Source organism: Rhincodon typus, chromosome 22 (assembly GCF_021869965.1).
Source record: "Rhincodon typus isolate 14 chromosome 22, sRhiTyp1.1, whole genome shotgun sequence".
In the NCBI taxonomy this organism is placed as follows: Eukaryota; Metazoa; Chordata; class Chondrichthyes; order Orectolobiformes; family Rhincodontidae; genus Rhincodon; species Rhincodon typus.
The window spans coordinates 32,929,631-32,949,153 of NC_063353.1; the positions used below are offsets into that span (position 1 = coordinate 32,929,631).

General features: G+C 42.0%; 1 protein-coding gene across 1 annotated transcript in view; it reads right to left on the reverse strand.

Annotated features, from left to right (window-relative positions):
* The window catches only part of shank3a (SH3 and multiple ankyrin repeat domains 3a), an 886,564-nt gene that overhangs the window by 612,062 nt on the left and 254,979 nt on the right, over positions 1-19,523 (reverse strand). Inside the window, exon 5 of the mRNA XM_048610479.1 lies at positions 14,100-14,171. Coding sequence (XP_048466436.1) covers positions 14,100-14,171 — 72 coding nt within the window. The remainder of the gene's footprint in view (positions 1-14,099; positions 14,172-19,523) is intronic.

Sequence of the window (19,523 nt, forward strand, 5' to 3'; positions counted from 1 at the left end):
CGAGAATGAGCTGAGCAGTTTCACTCTGTCAGCAGACTGATACTATATCCTAAGTGAACACCAAACAATATCCAAACCTAAAACTCTGGACAGCCATAAACCCAGGCATGTGACTTCCAGTAAAAGAAAATCCAAGCAGTTAATTCAATCCCTAATGACTTCCTAGAAACACCTTGAAAAAATGCCTTAATGTGTCCTTTTAATGGTTCCTTTAAAAAAGGTCCAGAAATTTCTTCAGCCTGTTCAAATGAACCACTTTCCACAATCTTTTGAACACAAATTCTCACAAAAAAGTTAACAATGAAGCATCTCTGCAATAATGCATATCAAACACACAATTTACACAGACACTGCATACATGATGCCACTCCTCCTGCCTGCGTTCCCCCACACACATTTTCCTTCTATTTTTATGCTCTCCCAACATATTTCTGTTGCACTGGCCCCACACACACCATGAGCACCTGGTCCATGAGACAGTTGAGCTATTGTTGTCAAGCAACTGTTCCCTTAGACCTCAAGCCATCTGCTCCGTTCTGTCTGCTTTTACTATCACTGTTCCAGGAAAAGGCAGCATTGCATGCCATTCGTAATGTGCTCCAGTAAACATGATTTCAAAAACTGCAGCCATCCCCTATCAGTCTCCTAGTTTTAAAGCAGTATCCTCCCCTTTTCAGTTCATAGTCCAGACTAAAGGATACTAAAAAAAGTGGTCTTTATATGACTCCATCTTAGGAAAGATGAAATGCAGTTCAAAAAAATTTGTTCCATCGCAAGGTACGTTATACATAGACACCAAAACACAAGACTTGTATTCATTCATCCTCATTCCCCTCAATACATATCTTTTATCATCTCTTCAATTCTTAACTTTCTATCATTTTATATTCTGGACATTTTATGTGTCTGCAATCACATTATTTTTACCAACAATGTGAAAAGTCTTTTCACTGGATAGTTGAATTAATCTGAACAGTTTTGAATTTCGAGTTTTAAATTTTTCAAAGAAAACTCATGAATTATGGTCAGCATAGATTAATGTTTCATTGCAACCACATCAAACATAAACTTCAAAGGTGTTAAAGAGTGGGCAATAATCCCAAAGCTTCCTCCTCCATGGTAGGATATTTTCTTTGAAATTGGTTGAATTTCTTGGAAAGTAGCCCACTGGCATCTCTACTCCTGACTCATCATCTTGCAATAAGTCTGCACCTGCCCCAAGTCACCAGCATCATTTGCCATTTTAAAAGGTTTGGTAAAGCTTTGGTTTGTTTATTAAGATGGTCTTCACTTCTCAAAGGCTGCTTGGCATTCTGCCGACTGTACCGCTTTTCTCTGTTTTGTAACAAATACAATAAAAGTAGTTACCATGAAGTTAGGCACACATTTCTAAAATGCACACATTTCTAAAAATTTCATGATTTCCTGTTTAGTTTTAGCAAAGGTCTTCACTTTACTGCTCTTGGCAATACTTGCCCTTGTCTTACTGTATGTCCAAGGTAACTACTCTTGTTTTGGTGAATTCGTATTTGGCTAAATTTATCACTAAGCCAGCTAACCACAATTGCTTAAACACATCTTCTAATTGTTTCTTTCCATGTGTTCTGTTTATTATTACATAATCCAAATAAACTACACAGTTAGGTGCAGATACCTTATTAGCCCTTGATATTAATGGCACTGACCAGTACCCCTTCAATAGATAATTCTTGTAAAGAAATGAGGCTCTGCAAATCCTGTCATTGCAATATTCCAACTGAGGAATTGGATAGGAATCCAGTTCCATTATGGAATTTACTTTACTGAAGTCTATTTCAGACTCTAGTTGATTTATCCATCTCAGGAGCTGACACCACCAGTGAATTCCAGTTGCTCTGGTTAGATTCGATCGAATGATTCTCCAGCATGTATTCTCTGTTTCCACCCTAATTCATTTCTCTTAACTCAACCAATAAGCATGTTGTTTTAACGATAATGATTCTCCTACACCCACATCATATCTAGTTAACATAGTATATCTCGATATACCAATTTCCTTATTCTTCTTTAGTAATCTTACTAGATTTTCCCTATGTCCTTCCTCTCAATACAAAAATACATTGTCCCAAAATTTCTATATTGGCAAGTCAATATAGTCAAAGGTTCACTTTGTGAATTGTCTACCTCCTCTTCTACCTCACTCTTAATGTCTCTATCATCCACATTACTTTTACCACCTGACATGCTTGTCTTTTTCCTTGTGAAGATACTGCTTCAACATATCTATATGACATAGCCAATTCTATTTCTCACAATAATGTGTATCCATCAAACACGTCACTTTACCAACTTTCCTGACTTCCTTGTATGAACCACTGAATTTCATTTTCAAAGGTTTATCCTGCAAAGGCATTAACACCATTTCCTTGTTTCCTGCTTGAAATGTTCTAGCCACAGCACGTTTGGCTGCTGTTATTGTTTGCGAATTCTTTAAATGCTCTCGTGCCATGTGCTGCTGAGAGTCTCTAAAAACATGGACACATAATCCAAAATTGACAATCTGCCGTCCTGCTTTAAGAGTGTTTCTTTCATCAATTTTAAAGGACCTATTCCCTCGTTGCCATAGATTAATTCAAAGTGACTACATGAAGGTGATTCATTTGGTGAATCTCCAGAAGCAAAACGTAAGAAATAGAAATAAGAAATCTAACGTCTTGTCCCAGTCCTTTGGGGATTGGTGACCACGTATTTTAAATATAGCTTTGAGAGTCTGGTGGCATTGCTCCAGAGCTCCCTGTGTTTGTGGGTTAGACATGATTGACTTCAATTGTATGATACTCGAGCTACTGAATATGTTCTGGAAAACTTTACACATAAAGTTAGAACCTTGGTTGGACCATATTTCGTTTGGTAGGCCACAAAGAATAATAATTAGCAAAAAAGTCAACTTTCCACTACCATCTTAGCTGTTATTGTTCTTAGAGGAACAGTCTCTGGAAATTGGGTTATCATACCCATTCCAACACTCAACTGAATGGTTCTTCAAAACCTGGTACTAGTACTAAAGTACTGGTTTGATTAAGTGTTGAGCTTACTTACTAGCTGACACATGTGTCACATTTTACAGATTCACATTACATCCTTATGAGGTCTTGGTTACTGATGTTTGGACTTTCCTTGTTTCTACACATCCTGCTATAGGAATTGCACTTGCTACTTACAATATCTCCTTCCAATATCTGGGCAGCACCACTATCTGATGAACAACGATCCATTCCTCATCCACAGTTCTGTGAGGGTTCCTCCGCTTTCTCAACAGAACTCCTCCGACCTCACATTGTGAAAATCCCAATTAATGAAGACAGGCTAAATTTTTCCTTTGAAATAACCTCGTCCTTATGGAAAAATTCAGCTGCTGTAATATATGCCTGTGATATTATTTTGACGTCTGGTGACGGACTTTGTTTAGTTATTGTGCTTGTCACCACAAAACAATGAAAGAAAGACTTAGAACTTGTGCTTGTAAAAGTTCCGTTCTCCTTTAAGTTTTCTGTGATGATGAGCGAAGCTGTAATATTCATTCCTGCCAACGTCCATACCCCGGAGTACGTCTACTCCAGTCATATGGGTATTGCTTCAACACACCCCATGGTCACCATGCCAGGAGCCAATCAAAACATTGTTGTCAAGCAATTGCCCCGACTTCACTAACCCATTGGCTCCACCCTGTCTGATTTTACTCTCACTGTTCCAGGAAAAGGCAATGTTGTAGATACTTCACTGTGTGCTCCAGCAAAGATGATTTTAAAAATTGCAGCCATCTCTTTGCACAGTCTCCTTGGTTTAAAGCAAATAAAAATAAAAATCCAGTGGGACTGAATCTTATAATTCTTTGGCTGTATCATTTTCACTGGGTTTCATGGAGGGTTTCTCTCCATGAGGCTGAGTGAATATTCTCAAGCTATCATCCCAAACTCACTTCATTAACAACCTCTCACGCCCTTCAGCACATCTCACATCCGATGCTATTCCAATTCTACTGCTTGTCATAGCTAGAAGAACCAGCCATTGCCAAGATGTCCAAACAAATCATTATTCCTGGCACTGGTGCCATCTGGACAAATGCTGGCAATTCAGTGGCATCATGTGTGGTTTGTGACATTTGCCCAGGACTTTGCAGATAAGGGGAAATTGGTGTCCCATTGGCAGACCGGGACCCTGAGGTCTTGGTGGATGGGGTGGCGCTATTCCTTTTCCCGCCAAGACCTGCAGAGATGACTATAATATCAGACACAGCTTCTCGTTCTGGCATCAACTAAAGCCCTTAACAGCCACTCAAAGATATCTATTCTCCACAGACTCTGTTATGTGCCTTCTCAGCAGCTAGGAACAGTTGCTGATTTCCCACAGCAAAACAGGCTGACCTAGCTGCTGGAATTTGTGGGGCGGGGTGGGCGGGGCAGTGGAGCTGGTTTAATTTTCTCTTGCCTGGGGGACAGGACTGGAGGGAAAGGACTTGACCACTGGTACCGACCCCTGGTCCTCCCTCTGACCTTCCTGAACACTCCTCTCCCTGCAAACCTGACCCGATGAACACCATGCCCTCCCACAAAAGAATCATTTCCATGCTCACTGTTACAGCCTCTCATGGCTGCTCAGCTTGGGCCTTCAGCAATCATCCCCAGGTTCCAGTAGCCGCCAGCTTCTGATTGGCCAGCAACCTCAGGCAAGATGGGGCTTCAGTGAGGAAGCTCCTGATTGGATGGGAAGCTCATCAGCACCTTACGTGGGGCACGGTGGCTTTGTTGTTAGCACTGCTGCCCCACAGTGCCAGGGGCACGGATTCGATTCCACCCTCGGGCAACTGTGCAGAGTTGGCACATTGTTGTCGTGTCTGTGTGGGTTTCCTCCAGGTGCTCCGGTTTCCTCCCATAGTCTTTGGACGTGCAGGTTAGATGGATTATCCATGGGATATGCAGGGTTACTGAGATAGAGTAGGGGGATGTGATGCTCTTTGAACAGGCAGTGTGGACTCAATGGGCTGAACAGCCTTCTTCTATACTGTAGGGATTCTATGATTCTTTGCCTCTGCTGGGGTTGAATCCCGAAGGCCTAAGCTGTGCAGCCATGAAAGGTGAAGCCTGCTGCCATTACTTCATGCAGAGAGCAGTAAATCTCCACCTGAAGGTCAGTTTCTGTACAGATACATACACAGTAACTGTATTTCTACAGAATATTTCACACCCCAGGCATCTTGGAGACAGGGGACGAGGGGGGAATAGACAGAGATTAGGAATTAAAGGCAAGCTTTCAGATTTGGGGCAGTGAGGCGGAAAAAAAATTGGAGGCTCAATTAAACACAAGTGTGATGGCTAAAGGATCAAGCTCTGATGGTAGCAGTGAGGAACAGGGAGTGAAAATAAGCTTGGAACAGGAGAATGGAGACAGAGTTGTGATGTAGGATTCTAGGGAGGTTGCAATAATATGGAAGAACGACAGCATGTAGGGATTCATGATAAACAGCAAAGACCATGAAATAAATTAGCTGACTGTAAGGATGCTTTAGAAATGGGTACCAGGTGCCTGAGATGTTATTGGTAATGGAATGCAAGACAGAATTTTGGGAGATTTGGCACATGGAGCTCTGGAGGCCAGCAGCATCAGGAATTAATTTATTTCCAACGCGTCCAACAGCTCCCATGTGCCTTAGTCTCAGTAACCGCCCTGGGAATTCAGAGCTTATATCAGCACTTTTGAAATGTTCCCCACAAAGGCCACAGTGTGTTGGTTCCGCCTACCCAATGACTAAGCCATTGTCTAGGCAGAACAAAGGGGCATCTTATCTACACGATCAGCTGCCAGCAAGACAATCTGACCACTGAGCTATTTACTACCAAATCTGCTTTGATAAAACACACATCTGGTTTTCTCTCTCTCTGCTCCTGTTGTACTAAGTGTAACACTAGAGCTTTCATATGGTCCGTGGCTAACATTGCTGTCCCTACAGATGTTGCTGGATCTTGAGTATGCCTGCTTTTCCAGGCAGAGTTATTAGTTGCCTGCAATGTGACACATTGATCAGAAAGTCAGTAATTGGATTTCTATTACAGTTTTGAAAATGCACAGGATTTACAAACTAGAGATGTATAAGCAGTGATTATCTACAGCAAACCTTTAATATTCCAGGATGATTAGAGAATAACAGGGACATAGAGAATGTTACTGAACTGTTACACATGAGCACAAAAAAGAATTTGCAGATTTTGTTCCTAATATCTTTTACATTTGTTCAAGGGATGTGGATCTTTCTAGCAAGGCAACCATTTCATGGCAATCCCAGTTACCTTTAAACAATGGTGCACATTTTCTGATACATTTGCTTCTATGTTGTGTAGGTACAGAATCAGTCTGGTTAGGTAGTGGATGTGAGGATTTTGATCCAATTGCAATATATTTCCAAGTCAGATGGTGTGCAAATTGAAAGGGAGTTGCAGCAGGTGGTGTTCCATATAGCCTCTTGTTTCTGTCCTGATCGGTGATTGAGGGAACAGATTTGAAAGTTACTGTCAAAGGAGCTTTGGTGAGTTTTGTTGCAGAACATCCTGTATGCAGTACTACACTGAAGTTGTGGTACACTGCAGATGTTGGAGGGAGTTAATGTTTAAGGTAGTTTTATGGGTTATCAATTAAATAGCTGGTTTTGGCTCTGAATGATGTTCAACCTTGAATGTTGTTGGAGCTGGATTCATGCAAGCAAGTGAGGATTATTTCATCACACTCTCACCTGTGTCTTTTAGATGGAAAGACTTTATGGAGACAGGAGGCTGGGTACTCACAATAGAGTACTCAGTCTCTGACTGCTCTTGTAACCATAGTATTAATGTGGCTTCTCCAGTTGGGATTTTTTTTAAAATCAATTTTGATCCCCAGGTTGATAACAACGGGAGCTTCAGCAACATTATTGCTGGTGAATTTTAAGAAGAGGTGGTTAGACTCTTTTCTTTGTGAAGATGGGCATTGCTAGCACTTCTATTGGATGCAGGTACAAAATTCCTTGAAAGTGGAGTCATAGGTAGACAGGGTGGGGAAGAAAGAGTTTGATACACTTGCTTTTATTAATCAGTGCATTGATTACAGGACTCAGGATGCCATGATGAGATTGTACAAGATATTGGTTAGGCCACTTTTGGAACACTGCGTTCAATTCTGGTCTCCCTGCTACAGGAAAGATTTTGTTAAAATTGAAAAGGTGCAGGAGAGATTTACAAGGATGTTGCCAGGATTGGAGGGTTTGAGCTATAGGGAGAGGCTGAATAGACTGGGGCTGTTTTCCTGGAGAGTTGGGAGCTGAGAGGTGAGCTTATAGAAGTTTATAAAATTATGAGGGGCATGGATAGGGTGAATAGCCAAGGTCATTTTCCCAGGGTAGGGGAGTCCAAAGCTACATGACATAGGTTTAAGGTGAAAGGGGAAAGGTTTAAAAGGGATTTGAAGGGCAACTTTTTCCACACATCGGGTGGTGCATGTATGGAATGAGCTACCGGGGGAAGTAGTGGAGGTGGGTAGAATTAGAACATTTAGAGGGCATCTGGATGGATACATGAATAGGAAGGGTTTAGAGGGATATGGGCCAAATGCTGGCAAATGGGACTAGATTAATTTAGGATATCTGGTTGGCATGGACGAGTTGGATCGAAGGGTCTGTTTCTAAGCTGAACAACTCTACATTACTTTGAATACGGTTGTTACATTGGTAGTTTTCCAATCCTTTGGGATTTTTTCCAGAATCCAAGGATTCTGAGAAGATGACTACCAGTACATGCATTATCACTGGATCTACTTTCTTTAATATTCTCTGATGCAACCATTGAGGTCAGGGGACTTACCTGCATTTAGCCCCATTGGAGAAAAAAATACTTCAAGAACTAATGATAGTTTTTGTAAATAGTTCTTCTTCCACTTTTGCCCCTTGACTATTTAATTTATTTTGGAATGTGATTAGTGTCTTCTCTCATGAAGGCTGATGCGAATTATTTATTCGACTCTTTGGTCATTTCCTGGTTCACCATTTTTAGTTCCCCAACTTCATTCTCTAAGAAGCTTATGTTCACTTTAGCCTCTCCCCTCCTTTTTCTATTCTTAACAAATCTCTTACAGTCCAAATAAACCCTCAACGTTTATTTTCTTCTTTTTTGGTCATCTTTTGTTGGTTTTTAAAACTCACCCACTCCGCTGGCTCACCAACGATCTTTGTCACATGGTATTTTTTTTCTTTCAATTTGATGCTATACTACGATTTACCTTCTTCAGTTAGCCATGGTCAGTTTATCCACTTCATTGAATCCTTCTTTTTCACTTTGTAAGTCATGAACTACTTTTCTTAACTTTTCTTAAACATCTGTCATTGTTCCTCAACTATGTTTTCCGCTAAACCACTCTCCCAGTCTATTCCAGTTGACTCTGCTCTCATTGCTTTGAGATCAAGCTTAATTAGGTTTGTTATGGTTCTTTCTGATCATGGTTTCACGCTGTCTTGAATGATATTTTTGTTACGGTCACTTTTCCCTGTGGGATCTTTTACTCTGAGATCATTTATTAAACATTTCTCATTACACATTACCAGATTTAAAACAGCCTGATCTCAAGTTAGATCCACAACATATTGCTCATAGAAACTTTCCTGAATATGCTATAAATTCTTCCTCATAGCTACCTCTGCGAATTTGTTTAATCTTCTTGTAGATTGGAAGAAAGTCACCTTTGTTTGACGTACTACATTTTCTTAAACATGCCATCATTATCTGATTTATTTTCTATCCTATGTTATGGCTACTGTCAGGATGTCATGATGAGATTGTGCAAGATATTGGTTAGGCCACTTTTGGAACACTGCGTTCAATTCTGGTCTCCCTGCTATAGGAAAGACTTTGTTAAATTTGAAAAGGTGCAGGAGAGATTTACAAGGATGTTGCCAGGATTGGAGGGTTTGAGCTATAGGGAGAGGCTGAATAGACTGGAGCTGTTTTCCTGGAGAGTTGGGGGCTGAGGGGTGAGCTTATAGAATTCCAACCAACGTCCTCCTTCCCTTGTTTCTTACCTCCACTTATATTGCTCCTACATCTTTCAGTCCAAGATCATTCCTTGCTATCACACTTATTCTATCTCACACTGACAAAGCTACCCCACCACCCTTTCCTTCTTGCTTGTCCTTTTGAACAGACACACAGTCCTGAATATTTTGTTCCCAGCTTTGATCTCCTTGTAACCATTGACTCCATAATGGCTACAAAATCACCCCACTAACTTTTATTTGTGCTGTTTATTCCATGGATTTTGTTCCAAATACCATATGTATTTAAGAAAAGAGCCATTTATTTTGAATGTTTTACAACCATTTCCCCCCTTTAAACACTGTAGTTGCTTCTATGTTTGCCCATTCTGTCCCTTCCTATCCCACTCTGGATATCGCTACTTAAATAACTTCCCTGTATCAAGTGTGGAGAGACAGCTTCAACTCTTTTTGAAATTAAACTCCATATTCTGATTGACAACACATTGGGTACAGAGGAGGGCAAGAGGGAAGGAATAAAAGAAGTTTATTCAGGTCAGCTGAAACAAGTTGTTCCTTTCTAGCACGGGTAGTAATGACTACCTTTGACATTACAACACCATTGATGGTCAAGCATTGCTCCAAGGATCCAAGCAAAGTCAATATCAATGGGAATCAAAGAATAAACTTTCCACTGTCCATATACCTCATTCGAAGGAAGGTGCTTGCGATTTTTGCATGTGAATAATTTCAACCCAAGGATGTTGCTGTAGACATTGCTTGGGTTAATCTCCTTGGTCCAACAGAACATTCATGTCACACAAGTGCCATGTGATGGCCATCTCCAAAAGCAGAGAATTGAGCTATTTCCCTTTGACATTACTATCACTAAATCTCCCACCATCAACACCCTGGGTCGTTGCCATTGACCGGAAACTTAACTGAACCTGTCAATTAAGAACCATGTCCAGAGGAAAACAAAAACTCGGCAGGTCTGCTGTGGGCAGAAAGCAGAACCGGGCATTGGACTCAAAATGTTTACTCTGCTTTCTCTTCGCAGAAGCTGCTAGACCTACTGAGTTTCTCCAGCAATTTCAATTATTGTTTCAGAGCTCCAGCATCTGCAGTTTTTTGTTTTACTTTAACCAAGTCCAGAAGAATGGTCAGAGGCTGCAAATTCTGCAGTGAGTAACTCACCTCCTGAATCCCCAAAGACTTTCTATCATCTACAAAGCACAAGTTAGCGCTCAGATGGAAAAGTCTGCACTTGGCTAGTTGAGACAGTGAATACCAATAATACTCAGGAAGCTTGATACCATCCAGTACAATGCAGTCCACTTGAATGGTGCCCCAGTTACCACCCGAAATATTCGCTTCCAGTCTCAGAGATGTATTGTGCAGCAGTGTGTACTGTTCTATAAGGGCTTTAGGACACTGGTGCAATGTTATGATGTCTTGGAGCGGTTTCACACATGGCATAAATAGCACAGTGTGGATGGTACATAAATAAAAGTCTCTTGACAATTAGGAATAAGAACAGAACCCAGTAGTTCTCAGATTACCACGCATTGCTGTGTTTAATGGTAACATGCAATAAATGGAGTTCTACAGAAGCCAAAGCTTGAAGACAGTTCTTGACTTTGACTTCTCATCAGGCAATCTATCCTGAAACCAAACTCTCCAGTGTGGTTCTGAAACCACATGACAAAAGATGGCGGCTGTGACAAGATGGACTGCCGAGAAAATTGTGGCAGCTGTAAAGATCAAGAAGTAGATCTGAAATTGTCTGGAGAAGAGAGTAACTCAAAAAGTCACCGGTCCAGTTTTACTGCCAGCCAAGAGACACAAGAGCCAAGGAGCTAAACAGCTGCTATGATGGAAGACCCTCTGAAGAGAACATTTCTGCAGAGAAATCGCCAAAACAACTTAAAGCCAATAAAAGCTTTTTACAGCTGAGTAGAGGAGACAAGCTTTTGAGGGAAAGGCAAAGAGTGAGAGTAACAAAAGCCCTCTAGCAACTAAAGCGATAAATCTGGATTGTGCACACCTGAAAAGAGGCTGATTACTGGATATCATAGAATCCCTACAGTGCAGATAGAGGCCATTTGGCCCATCATGTCTGCACCCACCTTCCGAAGAGCATCCTGCCCAGATCCAATCCCCACCCTGTCCCTATACCCCTCACTTCCCATGGCTACGATGTGGAGGTGTCGGTGTTGGACTGGGGTGGACAAGGTCAGAAATCACATGACACCAGGTTACAGTCCAACAGGTTTATTTGAAACCACAAGCTTTTGGAGCCTCACTCTTTCTTCAGGTGTTAGTGACAGAGATGGAATCAGACACAGAATTTATAAGTAAAAGGTCACACCACTGATGAGGATGTATTAAACAAATCTAAGATGCTGTTAAATCTTTAATCAGTTAGAAGGTTTTAATTGATTAATATGTATATGTAAATCCCCGAATTCCTTTCAAGTCACTGTCCTGGCTCTAAACCAAAACTCAAACAGATTCTAAACAAGGCCTCACACCTAACATGCATTGACTGATCTAAAATGTCATCTCTTCTTTACACTGGTAAAACCTTTAGTTCTCTCAGGGCAGTGACTTGAAAGAAATTCGGGGATTTACATGTACACGTTAATCAATTAAATATATTTGGTACAGTCAAACAAATCAATTAATTTTATTGATTGAACTTGTTTTGAGATTCTACCCACAGATTTTTTGGAGGCTCTTTAGTCAATTTGGAAAAGGAATATTTTCATTCATCTCCATGGTAACACATACTGGTAAAGGAAATCCTAACGTTAAGTTGAAAACAGCATTTGGAATAGTAGAATCATCAACACATTTCAGTATAATAACAACAAAGATTCTATAACAGTTTAAATCAACAAGAATACTACATGGCAACAAAATGTGTCTAGTTCAATGGAATCAAAATTTTAATATACAATTTCAAAACGAAGACAATAATCAACAGTCTCAAGTGTCTATAAGCAATCAGCAAATGCAACAATATTCACAAATCCCTCCAACAGATAAATTTAATCTATTACATCCAATTACTACATCAGCAAATTGGCAAACGTGGAAAGCACAGTTACTAAGATTTCAAACAGCCTCAGCACTGAACACCAAAGCAAATGCAGATCAGGTAAGCACCCTCCTTCACGATATGGGAAGTATTTTAGATCAACAACACATCAATGAGAAACAGGTTACTTTTGACAACCTCTGCAGTTATATAGCACAGAAACAGACCCTTCGGTCCAACTTGTCCGCGCTGACCAGATATCATAAATTTGATAGAGGAGTTCAACAAAGGTTCACCAGATTAATCTCTGGGATAGCAAGACTGTCTAATGAAGGGACATTGAAGAAACCGGATCTGTAGGTTAGGGGATTTCAAATCTAGAGGGCATAGGTTTAAAGTGCGAGGGGAAAATTTAAAAGGCACCCGAGGAGCAACTTTTTCAGGAACTTGTGCATGTATGGAATGAACTACGAAAGGAAGTGGCACAGACAGGGACAGTTACAATATTTAAAAGACATTTGGACAAGTACATGCATAGGAAAAGTTTAGAGGGATATGGGCGAAAGGCAGGCAAGTGGGACTAATTCAAATTGGGAACCCTGGTTGGCACGAACAAGTTGGAGCGAAGGGTCTGGTTCCGTGCTGTATGACTCTATGATCTAATCCCACTTGCCAGCATTTAACCCATATCCCTCCAAACCCTTCCTATTCCTGTACCCATCCAGATGCCTTTTAAACATCGTTTGTTGATCAACGTTTCACTTCAGGAACAATAAGATGCTGGCAAAATAGCAAATACTGATCCCTTGCAGAAACTGTCGATATTTTCATTAATAACCTATATATATTATGTGAACCATGCAACAATGGAGATTTATAAAAACAGCTCATTATTATTATTGATCTTTGATTAACTAGTCACTGAACTTCTTCAAAAGAAGATCTTGAATGAGGAATCCAAATAGTAGCGTTCAGAGAATCGTTCAAGAAGCATTATACAGTAAAAGGTCCATTGAATGAAGAACATTTTACAGAAGGTGCTGGATACTTAAAGCACATTAGAGAATTCAACCAAATGAGACAAATCCCTTTTTCGAAAAATATATCTTTTGTTACAACTTCAGCGCAAAATCCTCAAAAATCTAGTGCTGCAGTGTCTTGTGACAGGGGTGTGGTTCCAAAACTCAACATCAGCGAAGAGAAAGCTGTCCAGCCTTACCCAAACAATATATTCAGTTGTAAGAAAAGATGGTATTTGTTCACGATTGCTACAGTCTAAAGGACATACAAGGTATCAAACCAAATCGCTTCCAAGTCCACAGATGATCCATGTCTTGGAACAGAACTTTGGAGAACAGATTAATACTGCAATGGGACCAATTACATATAGACAAACTATCTCACTGTTTTCTCGGCGAAGTAACACCATCACCTGATCCAGATGCTACTACAACAGAAGAAACAACTCAATTTTCCAATGCATTCCTGCAGTTAAACCAATGCAAGGCCCTTCAGCAAGTACTATCCATTCAAGGCATGTGGTCATGCTGCCAGATCAATTAAATCTCTGATCTGACAAAAGCTAGAAGAACAAAGGACTTTGCGTCAAGTGTTTTTAATACCTGCTCATAGGATTTTCTTACCCACTTACTTTTACAAATGAAGGATAGAGGGATTGGAAACATTGATGAGAATTTAAAAATTGATGTATAGCCATATGGGAAGCCACAATAGATCAACAAGCGAAGGGTGATGGTGAACAAGACTTATCATCAGGTAATCAAGGCTTTGGATGAGCTCAGGTTTATGGAAGATGCAAGACGGGGGGCTGGCCAGGAAAGTGTTGGAATGGTCAAGTCTAAAGCTAATAAAAGCATGGGCAAGAGATTTAGCAGTAAAAGTGTTGAGGCAGGTTTGATATTGGGCTGTCTTCGTAATAGGAGTGAACGCTGGAATAAACATTCAGTCTCTTGACACTTAAAGCATCTCCAGTTCCCATGTTCATCACCGAACCAAAGGAGCACCTACCTTTGTGTGCAGCTTGGCCAATTGTTTCTCTTCTATATGACTCTGGGTGTACACTCGTTTCTTATACCGGAACTGCAAAGGGAAGAAAGAAGGGTAAGTTCACAAGAATTAACTGGGAACTGATGGTGCTGTGTGTCTAACTCTTCATCCTGGTACTCAGATTCAAATCTAACAGGAACAAAGGTTTACCTTCTGTTGGGTGCTGGCCAAATCTGTGGATTAAAGACTTGCTTTTCATTTCTGGGACATAGCTTAATTTGAGGCTAGAAAGAAGCTAATGGTCTCTCTCATATGATACTGGGTACAAAGTAGGACTTGTAAGATCACTATTGTCCAACAAACAAGATCAGACTTTTGAAATCTGCTAAATTAATTCACTTCACTCCTTAGCATTTCTCTTTTAATATCCATATCGTGGAGTGGGAAATGTCATAACCAATAATAGCACCACACATTTCTGAAGTAGAAGGAAACCTTAATTCAGCCAAACAGGCCTGATTTCCCAGGCCCACAATACCTATTAACAGTTTCCATGACCTTACATGACATTCATCATAGCCAGCATCTAAATATATTTAAACTTCTTTAATAAACCGCGATAGATCATTAACCAGAAATGCTACCTCTGCTTCTCTCTCCACATATGCAGCCAGATCCAAGTATTTCCAGTAATTTCGGTTTTTATTTCAGATTTCCAGCAGATGTGATCATTTGCTTTTGTACTCACCTCTCTCACCCATCAGATTATCTGCTCTCTCTTCTCTTTGTCCCTTATGCCACTAAATGCCAGTGATAGCCTACTGAGTTCACATTATATACACATATAACATCGTTTTAAAAAAGATTTCCATTTATAGGATGTTACAGTCAATGAATCACTCTTTAAGTACTGTTAAGTAGACAACTGCAATAATTTAGTGGAACACAGCTAGGTCTAATAAACAGTGAATGAGATAAATGACCAGTTAATAGGATTCTGATTGGGTAGGTTGAGAGAGAAGTATTTGCCAAGGCACCAGATCGACACACGATACGGCATCTTTTACTTCCACCTGTGCAGCCAAACAGGACTTCCATTTAATCATCCAAAAGATATAGCTTTAACTGACTATCGTACTGATGTGGCAGCCTAAAACATGTCTGCGTATATCAGTTAAAATGTCTGTTTGCATCTTAGAATGGGGGTCGACCCACAGGGCAGAATCTTCCCATTTTGGGTTAAAGTGTTTTGTCAAGTGAGATTCATGATACCCGATCTGCCATGGCTCACAGTGACTTTTCTCACAGTCTTCATCTTAGTACTTATGCATTCGAGCTCTACAGCACCGGTCATGCAGCAAGAGGGGTGGAAATGCTCATCAACGACTTAGTGTTAACGACACTGGTGCCATGCTCAAAGCACAGCCACACACCACTTGAAATACCCCAAACCAGGAATTGCCTTACACACTGTGGTGTGAGACCATCAACACTAAGAACGTGGCCCAGAAAGGGAACTCTCACCGATAGCAACCTGGAGTTCTTCCTCCTCTGGACCACCACCCGATACTGCCTGTTTGGAGTGAGACAACGGCCTGGGTCAGTGCTGATCCCTGGGTACAATGTAATGCCTAGGAATATGGGAGGAAGGTGAACCATGCTTCTGTGCTCTGCCATGGTAATTGCCACCATCTTCTCTCTGTTACCCCACTTTGAGAGGACCATGACTCACTAATTCTGCCTCTCAGCCAGGCTCATTGACTACAACTGTCACTGTTGCATAAATCTGTCCAGAAACAGCTCTCATTCATCTCATCCTTCAAAACTATTAACTTTTCCTGTGCTCTGCACTTCCTACTCCCTCACTGAGAATCTCTCATCACTTCTCTTGCTCCTGCATCACCACTAACAGCACTTCTATACAATTCTATTATACTCAATACCTCCGTGTGTCTCAGAGCAAGATAAACTTCTGACTAATAGGCCGAGAGGGTGAAGAGAGAGCAGCAGACCAAAGGTTCCTAATGCCATAGGAGGAAACTGGCTGGAGACAAGCACAACTGCTCAAGTGGGGACTGGGACACCTCAAGGGGCAACCAATCCTGCCAGCCTGATTTCCTATTACAACCAATGCTAACACACTCTTATCCTGCACAAGCTTTTACCTCTCTTATTCAGCTAATTCTCTTCCCTTATGTAGGCAATAATGTGAAGCAGCGAACCTCCATTCCAAACAGTCCGACCTCAGCTCCACCTCCGAGGAGGAACCTGTGAAGCTTCAGAGGATGCATCGGCAAGGTATTCTCCTGCACCCTCCAGCAGCTCAGTGATTTTCACCTTGGTGGGCTCTCTTTCCAGGTTAGATTCACAATCTGGTGAGCGCTGGGATGTCTCCGCAGCTGGAGAAGGGAGAACTGTCCCAGGACTCAGGGCACTGCGAGAAATCAGGAACCTGCTCATCCTCAGGCAAAGACCATCCCATGCTGTCAGCCGTAACGCTTTGTGATAATGGAGAGACGTGAAGACAGGAACAGCAGGCAGGTTTATCAGTGGCAGTCAGTAAACTGAATCAAAAAGGTGGAGGAGTACACCAATGTTATCAGCACCATGCTGGTTCTGGAGTGCATGCTGTTTCCAGGAAGAGATTGCCACCTCCATGGAGAGCTAGATCCAGCACACTCAGTATCTGTGTACAGACCCGCACTTCACCTCTTTAGCCATTGGTTCTCAAGATCAATGGCAAGGCAAGGGACCTTGATCTCACTCCAGGGTGCCCCTCCTTCTTAGGCTAGGTGGTTCCAGCAGAAATCCATCCAGACAGAAATAAAGGATATACAGGTACGTCCTCTCAGGATACTCCAGAGATTCTTGTCTTCTTCCCCCTGCTCGTGATGCCAAAGCCTACAGAAGTTAGCTGAGGAGGGTTAGTCTCAGCGTTGCACTCTTAAAAGGACTGTGTCCTCTATGTCCAGCCTGCTCCTGAGGCAATCTTCTAATTACTCCAGGCCAGAAGGGCTAACTACAGAGCACACTCCCTCCACCCCTGCTACAGGAGTTGAGATTGCACTCAGACGTAGTCAGAGGCAAAGGAAGATGAAATGTACTACCTGCAGATAGCATCAGATGTTACTGATCCTTGAGCTGGGACTTTGGTGACTGCACCAATGCAGTTCATTTTAAGGAGGATGACATTGAGGCTGAGCACAATGTGCAGGGACTGTACTGGGGCCTGGCACCTTCCAAACTTCATTCACAAGATGGGTGTAAGCTACAGAATCAGTAATAATTCACACATTTCTAGAGGAAAGGGTTCATTCTGTGTGTTAGCTTCTCAAGGGAGAGCACTGCCATTCAAGGCTACAACAAACAGTCCACATATCCATTCTCCCTCTCAGCACATAGGTCTGCTGAGAAAAGTTTGATAAAATGCTGCCTCTCTCTCATTCAACTGGATGCTCAAGCATTTCAGCTCAACTTAGCAGTCTAAGCACACTCTGAAAGTGAAGACTCACTGATGTGTGAAAGATCAGAAGGAGATTCCTCTTCACCAGCTGCCAATCATGACAAACTTCATTGCTCAACAGTAAAATACCATAAATTGACTGAAACCTGAAGAGCTGCCTAACCTCAGCACCACATAAAGTTAGTGCACTGTTTCAATGACGGCTGCTTTTTCCCCTAATAAATGTTTATTCAGCAACAGAAAGGTAAACGTCCACACAAATAACAAGGTTAATATGTTAAAGTCATTCTAGAGTGTGGAAAGAGGCCATGCAGCCCATCAAGTCCGCACTGACCCTCCAAAGAGCATCCCACCCAGCTGCCCATACTATCCCTGTAACCCTACATTTCCCCATGGCTAATCAATCTAGCCTGCACATCCCTGGACACTACAGGCAATTTAGCATGGCCAATCAACCTAACCTGTACATCTTTGGACTGTGGGAGGAAACTGAACCACACAGTGGAAACCCACACAGTCATGGGGAAAATGTGCAAACTGCACACAGATAGCTACCCAAGGCTGGAATCGAACCTGAATCCCTGGTGCTTTCAGGCAACAATGCTAAACCAAGTGTTCTTCACACTAAGAAAGGGCTGTTTGCCAGATAATCAACAGTATGTTAAACACTTAAAGGGAGTTCTAAACCCAGCTTATGCATCCTGGAAGCGATTTTCAATGAGGTCCCTTCTGGTTTCTGAAGCTCAAAGATACATTTCTCTGTCATGTCTGTTGGATATCACTCCTGGTCACTATCCTGATCCCCTTCCTCAGAAAATTGCTGCTAATCCCCTATTTCTGTGAGATCCAGAACATATTCACTTTGTCGGCTCGAGTTGTGAAGGGCACAGCATGCCACAATGATGTGGCACACCCTTTCTGGGCTATACTGCAAGGCACTGCTAGAGTGACCCAGACATTGAAGCCTCATCTTAAAAGGCCAATGTCCTGTTCCACAAGAGTCCTGGTGGAAGTACGGGTAATATTATGACCACGTCATTCAGTAGGAGGGTTTCATTACGGTGCCACCAGCCAAATTTGGAGGTGTAGCCATTGTCTCTCTGCAGCAATGCAACACCCACAGACCATTGGATGAAGGCAGGGAGCCGTGCACTATCTGGTGTGTGTGTGTCATGGCAACACCCAGAATATGTACAGTAGACCTCCAGAATCTGGCAATCAATGGTCACATATAACTCAAACATTGAAAGCAGTGGAAGCCTTCTCTGTTGACAGATTCTGCAGGCTGATGATTGGGTGCTCTCAAAATAACATGAGTGCAGCCATCTATAGTGTCACGCAACTGGGAGTGGGGAGGGGTGCCAGTGATGTTACAGAATTACTGGGCTTTTGATTCAAGGATGAAGGATAGGAATGGTGCAGCCTGGTGAAAAAAGCATTAGTTAGATCCCCAGTGCATTTGTGGGGGTCGAGGATTGGGAGCGGCCTTACATATTCCCAGTTTCTGCTGGAAAATTGGCATGAATGATTGATGGCAGCTGGGATGGGACTGCCACCCAGTCCTGCAAAGCACAAATCCTGCTCCAGCAGATGACGCAGTTCAATGTTGATGGCCCAGGTCATCCTTAGTCTGTACCTATACTGTTTTTACAAGACCTGTAGAGACAGCAAGAGCTGCAAACATGGGTTTGCATCATTCTACACCGAATAAGCTCAAAGCGAGTGATCTGTAAGAAACAAAGAAAGAAATGAAGCTAACTATTGTGACACGTGTGTTTGTGTCTGTGTCTGTGCACAAAGTAGCCTGGCAGAAGCACACAAGGCGCAGGTGTCCTTGAGCTCCAAAGACTGGCAATGATGCAGTGAGGAAGGTGGTTTGGCAAAGCTGGCTTGTGTGGACAAAGGACATGCAGTGACATTGTGGTGAAGGCAGAGCTGGATGAATGCCAGGGCAAGGACCAGAGATCAGCAGATGCCAGCTA